We start from the raw sequence: 13,723 nt of genomic DNA on the forward strand, positions 1-13,723 counted from the left end.
ATTTTGCTTGAAAATTGACTAAAACAATTAATTTATTATTAAATGGTTGCTGGTTAAGCTCCCCCCAATGGCCTACTGGATTGCCCAACTAACTGTTACAGTTGTGGCAAGGCTGAACTCATATTATGTAAATTAAAATATAAAAAGCCTACAATCCTAGTTGACATTATTGGATCAGTTTTAAGGGCCATGCTGGCGCTGTCCATTACCTGCGGTGCTGAAACTGATTAATGAAACCAGCACTAATCAACCATTTTGTAATTTCCGCAGCACACTACGTGGATAACGTTACATTTAATCCTCCAAGCACTGTGGAGCGATCATATTAAATTATATCATCCTCAAACAAGTGGCCGTGACGAGCTAGTTGGAGCCAAAAGTGCCAGTTTCCCTCACCGGCTCACTCCAGTCAGAGCGCGGTGTTGCGTTTTCCCCCTCCCGTCAATCCGTTACTCGGATTCTTCAACGCCTGATAGGTAGTTTCCTTACGCCCCCCAGAGCTGTTAAAGGGTATATTACGTCGTGGGCGTAGCGGCTCCTTGTAATGGCGACCGTGCCGTAGATGTGCCTAGGTTTGTGAAAATGAAGCGAAGAAGAAGTTATTTCTTTTAAGTAAAACGCCGAGGTTCCCCGGAGGAGGACTTTGCGTCTACAACCATCACCTTTATAAGTGGTAAACTTAGCTGTACTTTTGAACTTTTGTGCCCTTTTGAAATGATGAAGCTCAAGTCGAACCAAACCCGGACGTACGACGGGGACGGCTACAAGAAGCGGGCCGCCTGCCTGTGCTTCAGGAGCGAGAGCGAGGAGGAGGTGAGTCCGGGGATGTCGCTGTCTGGCGGGCCAAGCTAGCGTTAGCAGCCGTAGCTGCTCCCTGTGTCTTCTCTGTCTGTAAATCGGTGTATTTATCAACAACAGCTGGGGTTTTATGCCAGCTGGAAACGATGGCTCACTCGTTTCTTGGCCTTTCTTATTACCCTCTGCTGTTGTGTATTAAACGTTAGTTTCGAGCTCGTACTTACCCAGGTGTTATGTAAGCCTCTTTAGCTGTGCATAATATACCAACCTCGGCTTTTTCTACTTGGAGTCAACCTGTTAGCTGCATGCTAATGCTAACGTTAGCCCGCTAACTAACGTTAGCCGTGTTGCTGCTGTGGGCAGCCGGCTCACGGCCAGCGACCACAGCCCACAGCAGACCGTGATGAGTGGGGACTTTGTGATAATCAGGCTCGGCTGGGTGGAAAGCGTTGTTTAGCTTTCCTAAGTGACAAGTTTAAACATTTGTCGGCTCACGTCACAGATGATTTGGCGAGTAAAATAACTGTTAAGTTAGTGTCAGCTGTGTGAGGGTCAATCCTGTTATGCAGCAGCGTATCTGTCCCTGTGAATTACTTCCTCATAATGTCTGTAAAATATGTATATTGCTGTATTGGTGTAAATATAATGTCTATAAAACATGTATATAAGTTATAGATTAAGGTCTGCCTCATCACATGAACACAAAATAATGCACATTAAAAAATACTCTCTTTACTTTCAGCTTTTGTTGCGTAGTAATGAACTTTTACAAGAACCACACGCCATCAAATTATGAAATACTCAATATATACTTTTATTTTTTTATAAGTAATGTCAAACTCTCTTATTTATATATACATAAATTAGGGGTAGGAATCACTAGAGTATCCATGATACAATACTATCACGATACTTAAGCACAATACAGTATTATTGCAATTTTTAAACATGCTGCAATATGCTGAGTATTGCAATAAAATATATTGCAATGTATTACCTTTTTTAACACTAAATTGTGCCTCTAAAGGAAACTTTGTCAACATCTGTTTTGTCTGATAGGATGAAGTTTTCAATCTGTTCATCTCAGTTCAGCCATTTTTTTGTGCAGCAGCAAAATATATCTAGTGGACTGTAAAAATAATTGAATATATTATTCTAGTAGGATACATAATGTTTAATTTGTATTTGTAATATTAATAATTAATATGATAAAAAAAATTAGGCTAATACTTGGCTCTTTGTGATGATACAATATTGTCACACAAACATTGTTGGTTTTCCCCACTCCTAAGAACTTTAGTTTTTTATTTTGTTTTTTTAGTATCTTCATAATTTATTGTGTCCCTGAAGTAATTTCTCACCCTGTCAGTTTGTTGTTTCTTGCCTTTTCCAAAAGAATAAAAAAACAGAAGATGACAAAGAAGACTAAAAGACTACAATTCCATTGAGACCTTTTTCATTCAGGAAGTGATGTAATTATTTTTGGAGGGAACTTAAAGGAGTTAAGTGGGGTGAGCTTAAACTTTAACTCATGTCTGTTTTTCCATGTTTTATGATATTAATCTGTTTGTCACACTGTTAAAAGTTACACCACAAAATTTTGAAAGTTAATCCAGTCAAAAAAATGTAAAGAAATAAGACATCATGTGTAAAATGTTAGCAAGTTAAATCTGGATCACTCACAGAGCTAAAAATTTCCCACCCTCTTAGGTCAATAGACTAAACCAGTGTACCCATAAGGATTATTATTTGAGTTTCTGAGATTTACCAATATGTATTCCTGACTGTTTAAATGTGTCACTTTTTATAATGAAGAAAACATGAAAAATCCAGCTTTTCCTATTTTTCAAAAGTTAAGAGGCCAAAATGTTGCTGCATGACAGGAATGACCCGTTAAATACAACTGGTATTTATAGCCAAACATTGGACTGATATGTAACTATTAGCTGTGCTACCTTTAGCCAAAAGACAACACTGGTAGCAACACCCAGTTATCTACACTGCTATGTATTTTCAGTTGTTAACATTCAGTATACTAAGATTTGTATCATGTACTCTCTTTAATGACAAACCTCTTTGTTAAAGAAAATCACCACGTAGTCAGTGTAACTGTGTCAATGTGCCACTCGCTACCTTCCACTCTTCCACTAAAACCACTCAAAGTAGCCTTCAAAGGGTTATATGAGATCAGAGGTGATTTTGGGAAGCTGATGTCCAGCTAACAACACGCACAAAGATGTCTTTGTAATGGAAACATTATTACTGGGGGGGTGACTAATCGAGACTTAACTCTTTCCTCATTTTGGTGAAAGAAGAGGCCAGTTTGTGAATAACTTGGGCTGTTGATAACTGAAACACATCAGTCTGACCCGCACGTAGCTAGAAACTATTACAGGAGAGTACAGTTTACCAGATCGGCTGTCAGCCAAGCCTCAGCTTGTCTCCCAACAGACTGTTGACACCATGAAGTCACCCTGCTGGTGTGGAAAAAAAGCAAACAAAGTGACACAAGCTTGGTAGCTTTCAGTGGCTATTGTGTCACACATTGGGGTTTGGCTCTTCTTCCGTTTATTACCAACACAGATCACTGAATAATCTTGCTCAAGCAGCATCACTTGTGTAATGGGGACACACACCAATGAATACACGATTTAACAAACAACGTCGAGTTAGACTGTAATGACTAACCGGTCTTGTATGGGATGCTTTACAGGTGCTGCTGGTGAGCAGTAGTCGACATCCTGACAAGTGGATAGTTCCTGGAGGGGGCATGGAGCCAGAGGAGGAGCCCAATGTTGCTGCAGCTCGAGAAGTGTGTGAAGAGGTTAGTTCTGTAACTGTTTTTCATAGTTATTATATCTAATGTAATCTTTTAATGTGGACCCCTTTACTTTCCCTGATGTTGACCTTGTGTAGACTGTGCGCCAGCAAACTTAACTTGACCCTTGTGTCTAAAACGTGGGTGTGAAACATGCCTTTCTAGACTTAGCACATAGCCAGGAATATTGTTCTGAGAATGGATTTACATCTGCAGCGTGGCAAATTACATTGAGTATAAGCTTATAAGATGTATTGTGTTTCATTTCTATGAAATCATGTCTGTATTTAACACTGGGCCTAATACCTTGCACTCAGGACCCATTTCGTCAGTGCAGTCATCCTGTTTGCATGGCCATGAGAGCGAGAGAACCTAGCAACATGTAAGCTGTATCATAGCATCATGTTACAAAGCAGTGTTTAGGTGTCAGAGGAGGTCACGCTGAGATTGAACACTGGCTGCCCAGCGGTTGCACTGCGGCACTATCCGATCCCACAAATACGGCAAATGAAGGGAAACGATCAGCTTTCATTCTGTGTATGTTTTAGACAGTTCTATTTTTGCAGCAGCAGCCTGGCTATGGAGGCAGTTTGAAGGGCAAAATGTGTCTATTTTTGTTTGCAAGTGTGTTTTGGGAGGATATAGCAATTGGTAAACAGTCCCACAACTCATTGGAAATCAATAACACTGCTTATACCGCCTACGTATGTCCTTTAGATCAGGTACCCTCCCTCTGTACAAGCTGTTCATCGCTCGGGCATTTTGATCTGAATGGCAACAGGGCACCTAAGACACTGAATCTCACCCGGCTGTCAGCTCCTGGCGGGTCACTGACCGTATAAAGCCTATTCTTTGTGTGTGATCCATCACACTGAGGGATGCTGATATCATCCCTTATCCTGGCTCACGCTGTTTGGTAGCTCTGGCGGTTGCAGGACGCAGCGGCTTGCCAACACATTTCCACAGGGTCAAATGCAATGTCACATCACCACTGAGGTTTAAAAGTGCTAAAAAGGCCGCATTCAGAAACTTTATGGTGACTTTGAGTGGTACTCAATGCATCACCATGTTCTGTGGCTTCCTAAGCTTCTTATTGGACGGTGGTGTAACAGGACATATCCTAATCCTGACAAGCTTATTCTGATGACCATATGAGCGGTGAGTGATCGCTTATGCTTATTGGGTTGGAGCCTTGCCAGAGACAATAGTGGAGACGCAGCAGTCAGGAGCAGGCTAAAGGTTACAGACGGTTTCTTTTTCTATCTGACTGTTCACAACCTCAGCTCATGCCCGGTAGTCGTACGCACTGCATCAAGAAGACAAAGGACAGTATTGCATAACTTGTAATGCTGCTTCAATGTCGTGCATCCTCTCCCAAGACGATGCCTAGTAGTGTTCAGTTACACGAATGTTTGACTTGGGAGACAGTTTCCATCTCAAAACATACAGGTTGACTTTTGGCCTATTACTTAATCCCTGGCACATCTTTGTGGTTTCTAATGGTGGTGGGCCTGTTCTTTTGCATATGATCTTGCTGAAGGCCTGAAGAGTCCAACTCTGAGTCCTTGGTACAGAGGGTGCAGTCAACATTTATTTATAGACTGAAACTGGAACCTGAAGAAGAAGCTGCAAAGATGTCAGCAAGTGGTCTGGCTCTGTATCTAAACCTGACCTACTATCCACCTCTGGGAGATCAGATCTACTGTGGGGATTATTTTTGTTATAAGAATATGTTAAAGGTAACAAGCAAGCTGTCCTCTGTCTTTAGGAAAGGCTGTGACATATTTGCATGGTTTGGGTGTTGAGGCCACGGGAAGAGTTAGGCAAGTGACAGCAAAACAGATGTTGTGTTGTTTGTTTGTGACCTACGTGATCTTTTATGGTACTCAAAACATCTTGTAGTGAAGCTGTCAGTATGTGACAGTAAGCGATAGCGGAGCGGAGGTGTCTACATGTATTTTGCAGCTGCAGAATTTAGAACTGCAACAATTTTTGGATGACGGAAAGTTTTTCTTGAAGTCATTTCTTAAAGGGAACCTGTTGTGCTTTTCTATATTTTGTGTCTTATATCCAGTGTTACAATGATGGATGTTCGTATTAAATGTGGCCAAAGTTTCATATAAAGATGTAAACGTATGTAGAAGTAATCCCTGTGAGCAAAAACCGCAGGCTTCCTACTGTTTTGAATACTCTGTTTGCAAATGTTTTCCTACTGTGTTACAGTATGACATCATAGTGTACTGGATTTCTTTATATGGTCATCTGCTCCAGGCACGCTACTGCAAGTGCTTACATTACATACCCTACACTGGTAAATGAAGCTAAATGCTAACGTCAGGGAAACATGTAAACTTTTTTGCTGATGTTGTACATTTCTCCCCAATTTCAGATCATATTCCTGCTGGAACATGTCTGGTTGTGTTTAGAGGCTTTTATTGGTGATTTTACAAGGTAGAAAGTGCTGCTATTCTCAGTTACAGTCACTCTGCGGCTGCAATAATGGTTTTGAGACGCCAAGATATGGAAGACCACATAACGTTGACCAGTTAGATCAGACTGGACTTTTTCGGGAGGGGGTATAAAGAGACAGGTGGTTAACAAAGCGTCTCAGACAGACTATGAAAACAGGTGTTCTCGCACACACTCTATGAGGAAAATAGTGTTTTTAGGCCGATAAAGCATGTGAACATGTTCTAGTAGAAACCTCAATTACAAGTATAACCCTGACAATGAGCATAATAGGGCCCCTTTAAGTAAAAACACCAAACTTTTGCTAGTTTCAGCTTCACAGGTGTGTCAGTTAGCTAGTTTTCTCTGTTTTGTATAATTGTGAATAAAATATTTGGGTTTTGACTGTTGGTTGGACCAAACAAGACATGAGGCTTGGGAACCGATCGGCCAAAACATTAAAACCACAGGCGGGTAAAGTGATTAACATTGTTCATCTTGTTACGATGCAATGTGCGGCTTGAAATCTTTGAGTCCTTGTGTTCTTTGGATGCCACTTAAAATGCTCCACTCACTCAATCACCATTACAGACCAAGTATCCCCTCCCATGGCAACACCATTCCTAGATGGCTGTGGCCCCCAAGCTCAAAGCATTGGCCCGGCCTCAAAAATCCCAAGATCCCAATCTGGACGAACATTTGTGGGACATGCTGGTACCCCAGAGGTACCCCCAATCCACAGTGGGGCCTCCTTCTCACATGCTGTAGCATGAACAGAGGACCTCTGGAGGTGCCCCGTGGTGTCTGGCACTGCAATATTGGCAGCAGATCCTTTGAGTCCTGTGGGCCGTGAGGTGGGGTACCAGCACGTCCCACAAATGCTTGATCAGATTGGGATCTAGGGACTTTTGAGGCTAGGTAGACGTCTTGAGTTCTTTGGCACATTCCTGGGGCCATGCCTGAGCAGTTTTGCCGTTGCCATGAGGGTTTACTCGGTCTGTAATGGTGTCTCGGTGGGTGGACACGTCAAGTGGCATCAACATGAATGCCAGGACCCAAGGTTTCCCAGCCGAACATTGCATCAAGGAGATTATCACTGTTATTCACGTCACATGTCAGGGGTTTCTTTGGTAGAGTGTTGTGTGTCAGAGCCAGTCAGAAAGATTTGTACAGCAGCAGTGGGCTTGACGAGGATGAAACAGGCCTACCTGATTGTAAAGACAGGAAACAACATACATTACAGATAAGGGAGACATCCCTGTAGAGTTAGCATCCGATGAGAGAGATGGTTTAGGAACAACATCCCTGACCGTATCCAGAGGTGGTCTGGCTGATGGGATCACAGTCTGTCCTCAGTGTGTTTTGAGTGCATTTACACCTGTACTGTCAAGTGGTCTAACACTATCTGACTGCAGTCTTATCACCCAAAATGATTTTACTGCCAGGGGTAAAGGGGGTCTGTTGGTGACTCTGTTTTCAGAGCGTAGACTGTCAGACTAATTTTATTACTTACTTTACTTACCGTTGCCTAAATTAGTCCTCATTGCACTGATGTGTGAAATTAATGAAGAAGGAATCAGAACATGCAGAACACGTCTTCAGCTTTGGGTCAAATTTAAGTGAGTGTTTTTGTGTATTTAAAGTCGTGTGTTACTCTGAGGATTCAGCAGCAACCCTGGAATTACACGGAGTGAATTTGCAGGGGATAAAAACAGTCTCATGATGTAATGTAATCCACTGCAACACAAACAATTTCAAAATTAAAGTCTCAACAAAACACTACGGGGTTCAGAAATGCAGTGTTTACTGTCAGGCGCCTCTGCCTCCACATATTTAAGAACAGCCCTGAGGTGTAACTGCGTGCTGCGGTATGTATTTGCACACCGTTTTAATCGTTCTCCTTTGTTTTACAGGCCGGTGTGAAGGGGACTTTAGGTCGCTTAGTCGGAGTATTTGAGGTGAGGCTTGTTTGCTGTCGACTTTTTTTTTTTCTCTCTTTGGTCTACAAATGTCAACACACTGTGCAGCATGTTTGCGAATGAGAAGTGAAAACATGACAGTGTTTTCCCCCTCTTACAGAACCAGGAGAGGAAACACAGAACCTACGTCTACGTTCTTATTGTAACAGAGTTGCTGGAGGACTGGGAGGACTCGGTCAACATTGGTAAAGCACCGCATTTGTTTACTAGTCAGAATGGGGATCATACGGACAAAGTTCTCAGGCAGTCACATGCTGTCTGTAGCTTTGTTTTTCCCAGGCCTTGGTGATATTACAGTCCAGGGATTTTATTGTATGTGTGTTGGAGGGTGGGATTAAAACACCAGCTTTGTTCCTGCCCTTGTGATTTTCACTTCAGCGCCATGCACAGCACTGATAATTAGTCAATGCTATTTTTTCATAATGTGTTGATTATTTTTTTCCCTGTGTCATCTCTCACATGTCTTAACTTGTTCCACAATGGTGTCTTGTTCTGTCGACAGGGAGAAAAAGGGAATGGTTTAAAATAGACGATGCCATACAAGTGTTGCAGTGTCACAAGCCTGTGCAGGCCACCTACTTCGAGGCTCTCCAGGAGAGTTGCCTGACCAGTAACGGAACACCTTTGGTGGCCACGATAGGCGGGGACCTCTCCCCTACCTACAGCATCAATCAGAGCTCCGTCTCGGGTATCAGATAACTAAAACCATAACTCTGACACCTTTTGGGAGCTTTCACCACCACTTGCGCTCTTACTTGTGTCATTTCTCTTTCTCTTTCTCTTCTCTGTTCTTCTCTTTTCTCTTTCTGTCTCAATAACATGGTTTGCCTTGCCAACTCCTTTGTGCCAGAACTGTGGCACAGACTTGATGACAAGTGTCGGTTGAATAGTCTGAAACACTTTGTAAATGTAAATGTAATTTTTGACCCCTATTTTTTTTTTCTTTTTACTGACAACTGCATGAAATGTCCCCTCGTTCCCCTCATCCTCTTTCCTTAACGCGCCCTTAGCGTGGTGTTTATTGAATGCAAGAACTACTTTTTACTGTTGTAATGTAAAAGTGTATACTTAGTGCTTAAGCTGAAGGCTTTTGGTGGTCTTTTTAAAGTCTCCTCCATTTGTTTTTTTTCGGTTATTTTTTCTGTGAATGAATGTGCCCATTAGTGTATTCCCTCCCCCCTGTTAATAAGGATAGGATATGTCGTCTGTATCTGGATGAACAGAATTGTGGGAAGTGACTTGTCTTGCATGAGCACTGTTATGTTGTGTCTCACTCGCTCGAGTGACCTGATGCTGACTGTGCAACAGACTCGTGGTAAGGTCTTTTGGATTCTCTTCATTTTGCTCCTTATCGTGGTTATCGATGTCTCTCTAATCAGAAGGATACGGCTCCTCGCTAGTTTTTCCAATCTCAAGTGTCAACTGTGTTTCTCTCTTATTTGGGAAGCTAGCCAAGCACTACAGGTTTCACTCTCAGACAGACATCTATATACTGTAACGAGAGAGAAAGAATGTCAACATACAATGTCAAATGAACCACCTTTCTCCTCAGTGTCTTTACCTCCTTTTAATCCTTTTTTTGTTTTCTTTTTTTAAAACCTGCTTTCTTGTGACTGACTACAAAGTCTTCCTCCACACACTGAGAGGGTAGAAGTAGTAGATTTAAAAAAAAAAAAAAAAATCATGGACTTGTAATTTCAAAATGCAGCACATATCACTTAAGTTATTAAAAACCATTTCCATATTTTACTCCTCACATTCAGTTTGGTTAAAAGCAATTGTTTACACTGTGTTGGTAACGGCACAGGTGACTTTAGTGGGCACTCATTATGGTCATTTTTTTTTTTTATTTACCCTTCCTGTTAGTATTTAATCTGCATCCCCAAAAACACTCAAAACACCTGCTTGACATCGAACGTAATGGAATCTATAATGCTGATGCAGAACAAACAAGCCTTGTACAGTTTGAGACCTCGTTTTTAACATGTAAAATGCTTTTGGATACTAGTTCTTTTTTTTTGTTTCTTTGTTTTTATGTTTTTTCTCTCTAACGTCTGGCAAAAGTCTCTTTAGCCGAGCTGCGTCACTTTGGCCTCGATGTGGCATGAGGCAGCTGGCTCAATACTGTGAAACTGGAGGCGCTGTAGATAGCATGTTAGAGGTTTTTATTGTAAATTGTTTATTTCTGTATAGATCAAAGGTGAGAGTACAAATGACAAAACACCTCTTACACATCTGTGAGTCCGACGTGTCATTTCAACTGAGGCTGGAGGGACATTGATCTCGTGCCGTTGGCTTTGGAGCTGTTGGGGAATTTTCTCTAGAGAGAGAGAGAGAGCTTACAGCACATCAGAGGCTAAAGAACAAGGACTGAGGCTGTTGGTGAGAGTTAAGAGCCTATTTATAAGCAAATATTCTGGAAATCCTTTTCCTTTTTTATGGCAAAACAGATTTGTGACAGTGAGAAATTACTGTTCTTTGGCTACGTTATAGTCTGAGTTTCCAAAACCACTACTTAGTTTAAAAGTAAAGCCAACCTGAAGCTTCTTTTCTGGCCAGCAGCTGTTCCACTTTCCCCAGTTTTCCCACTGAGGGTTTCTTTTGTTGGTCTTTCTCAAAAACTTCAAACATGATACTGTGGTTTTCTGTCCATACTCAGATCTGTAAGATTTTTTCTTGGCCACTTGCGTGCAGTGGAAACAAGCTGTAAACGTTACTCTGAAATCAGTTTTTTAGGTTTATATGGAAAACTTGTTGGCAAACAGTTGCCTGTTGACTCTTGTTTGTGTCCGCTTGATAAAAGTAATGCTGTGTTCACACTTTGAGCGACACAGCAACAGTGTGGCCAGCTGAGTTGCCGTTGAAGTGTTGCTCAAGTGGTCGTTGACGTAGTTGCATCATCACGGGCCTCTGCGTGTCTGCTGTTGGCGACAAATGCTGTAATCCAGTGTACTTGAAACTTTGAAAAAAAAAGGCAACGTCTGACATGGAAAAGTGTGATGGAACAGTCCTCTAGGTCGGAACTTAGAGTTGGACACTAAGGCGAGATCTGTCGAGTTCGCCAACATAAACACATCTGAAGTCACAGCAACATGGCAGCAAACAAAGTTAACCTAGCAGAATTACCTTTTCATCAGTTTCACTTTTTGTAGTGTTTGTGTGTGTTCTACAACGTAACACTATTGACTGTGGTTCACACTATTAGGCTCGGCACATATTAAAACCATTTTGAATTGCTGTACGTTATCTAAATGAGCAAAGACAAGCAAGACAGTTGACTTGTCGCTAATGGATCGGAAGTTGGGAGCATCTACTCGGAAATTATCGACTTTGTTCCAGTAGATTGCAGGAAAAGCACCGCGACTTAACAGCATCTAAAATTTGTATTTGGTAGCGGCAAAATCAACACAAAACAAAAACATGATTGGTTGAGGCCTCACTGGAGCGCTGAAAAAATTGAGGCCAGCTCAACTTTAAGTGTCGGGCATCAGTTTGTAGCTTCATGTCACCGCCTTCCTTTGAAAATGACTTACAGCCTGTTGCTCTGTTTTTCATAGTGTGAACACAGGATTAGGCTAATTACCGCCCCTCTTTTTGCTTTGTTTTGGTCTCCTCCAGTTCCTGAGGTTAATATCAGGCTCTTAGATTGTAAACGCTCCACTATCATCACCTGTGAGACACCAAATTTGCCTCATGTAAGCAGGTAGCGCATGTTGGTTTTCATAGCTTTTTATATGCTGTAAGAGTGAACTTAAACATCGAAGTCGTGGGCCGTGAAGTAAAAAATGTGGCCATGGACAAATAAGCATACACACTGTTCAAAGAATGCGACCATATGCAGCTTCAGACCACCTCCAAATGTGGTCTGGGTGATTGGATCTCAAGATGTGTTAGCTTTCATACGAGTTATCATGTCAGCCACGGTTATTATAGAGACATTGATTGTAGCAGCAGTTTTGATCGTGCACCTATTGCTAAGGCTCATGGGGGCTGTAGTTTTTGGATGCAGACAAAGTTTAATTGTTTAATCTTGGTTATAATGATGTGGTGCTCAAATGTGACCGACCAGTACTGTAGCAGACACTCATTTAACTTTGATTATGAACAGAAGACTCCAGTATCATGACTCAGTCCTTCAAAAAAAGCCTTCATGGGAAATTAGACTGAGAACTGAGAGCTGGGGGATCAAGAGCTAACCTAGAAAAGAGGCAGGAAGGATCTCTACAGTGACAGCAGCAGTGGTGGTGGTCGTCTTTACTCATGGTGTTTTCTCCCAGTTGTTTGAAGGGGCACAATCCAGCCAGCAAATTTAACTTAAGACGGAGTCCTTTATACTCCCTGAATAAAGAGAAAAACATGTAGTGAACATGGAAGGAGTGTGGAGTCTCCTTCACAACGGTTTGAGACTTTGACCTCATTTTATTGCTGCGAATCAGAAAGGTGCGGTGGCCAAAGTCTTACTTTACGATGCCCTATTTGGCACTTCATGAGAGTTCGTGTTGATTAGACCTTTAAGTCTTTATTGAAATGTGCAATCGGATGTTAAGGGGATGATATACGGTTAAAAAATTTCAAATTCTCTTAAAGTAATTGGTGATTTAATTAGCTCTTGGTGGTTGGTTGCGGGTGACAGGTACTGTCAAAATGAATGTGAGGAGGATTTCCACATGTAACAGCCAGTGACTTAATTATTAATGACCACTTGTTTTTGATCCATACTTTTTTTTTAGTTTGTTCTTTAATCTGTTGTGTTGTTGACAAGCTAATGTCTTGTAAATAGCTAACACAGCACCCTTACAGCCAGAGGACGCACTTTGGCAACGGTTAATAAGGATTAGAGTCCTTTTTTTTTTTTTTTTTTAAACAATTCCCTTCTAACTCGAAATTTAGGCACTTCCTGTCAGTTGTAAAGGGATCAGGGCCGGAGTTCAGGAGGGAATTTATGAAGTACATGTCTCCATATGAGCATGCCAGAGTTAATGTGGAGTTGAGATGGAGCATCTACCCTATCTCAATTGGCTCTTTTGTATGACATTAAAGCTTCTGAACTTTGGGGAAGACAATTAAAAAGAGACCTTCAAAACAGCCACTTCCTTTCCTAACCAAAGGTGATGGTTTGAACATGTATTGCCCCATCTTGTGGCCAAAGCAAAAAAATATATTAAAAGCACATCACTTTGCAGCTGAGGATTGTAACAGTATCCTTTAGCGCGAGAGCCAAATGGTCATTTTCATAACTTAATGAATTTAGTAATTAGACATTAACTGAAAAAGCTCTTAAAAAAGATCGACCCCAAATACTAGTAATTGACTAACAAACTAAACACACATGCACCTGACCTCAGCCTTGAAGTGACATTCTCCAAGGTATACGTGTCACTGGAATTTTTCTTTTCCTCTCTTTTGTCATTTGGGACTGTGGAATAAAACCAGTGCGAGAAGACTGAAGATTGTAATATAAATGTGCCAACAAATAAACACCAGTATTTCACATTCAGGCCAGTGTCGCTGATTGTGTGTGTGTGTCAGTGTGGTGTTAGTGCCTGCAGGACTCTTTTCGTACAGTAACACTACACGTTAGATAAGAGGACTGATTTTAAGAATACATACTGATTACAGTCAAACTTTCACTTAAAGTCATTAAATATAATGAAGAATATAGAATGTTATATTCTACATA

At 41.4% G+C, this 13,723-nt stretch overlaps 1 protein-coding gene across 1 annotated transcript; it reads left to right on the forward strand.

The window, feature by feature from the left end:
• The first annotated feature begins 511 nt into the window (after window positions 1-511).
• nudt3b (nudix (nucleoside diphosphate linked moiety X)-type motif 3b) lies at window positions 512-13,540 on the forward strand. The gene is made up of 5 exons (XM_033626827.2): window positions 512-813; window positions 3,512-3,622; window positions 7,978-8,022; window positions 8,144-8,228; window positions 8,546-13,540. The coding sequence occupies exons 1-5, from the start codon at window positions 715-717 to the stop codon at window positions 8,740-8,742; spliced, it is 537 nt and encodes a 178-aa protein (XP_033482718.1). The 5' UTR covers window positions 512-714; the 3' UTR covers window positions 8,743-13,540.
• Window positions 13,541-13,723: the final 183 nt, after the last annotated feature.

Source organism: Epinephelus lanceolatus, chromosome 1 (assembly GCF_041903045.1).
Source record: "Epinephelus lanceolatus isolate andai-2023 chromosome 1, ASM4190304v1, whole genome shotgun sequence".
NCBI classification, from domain to species: Eukaryota; Metazoa; Chordata; class Actinopteri; order Perciformes; family Serranidae; genus Epinephelus; species Epinephelus lanceolatus.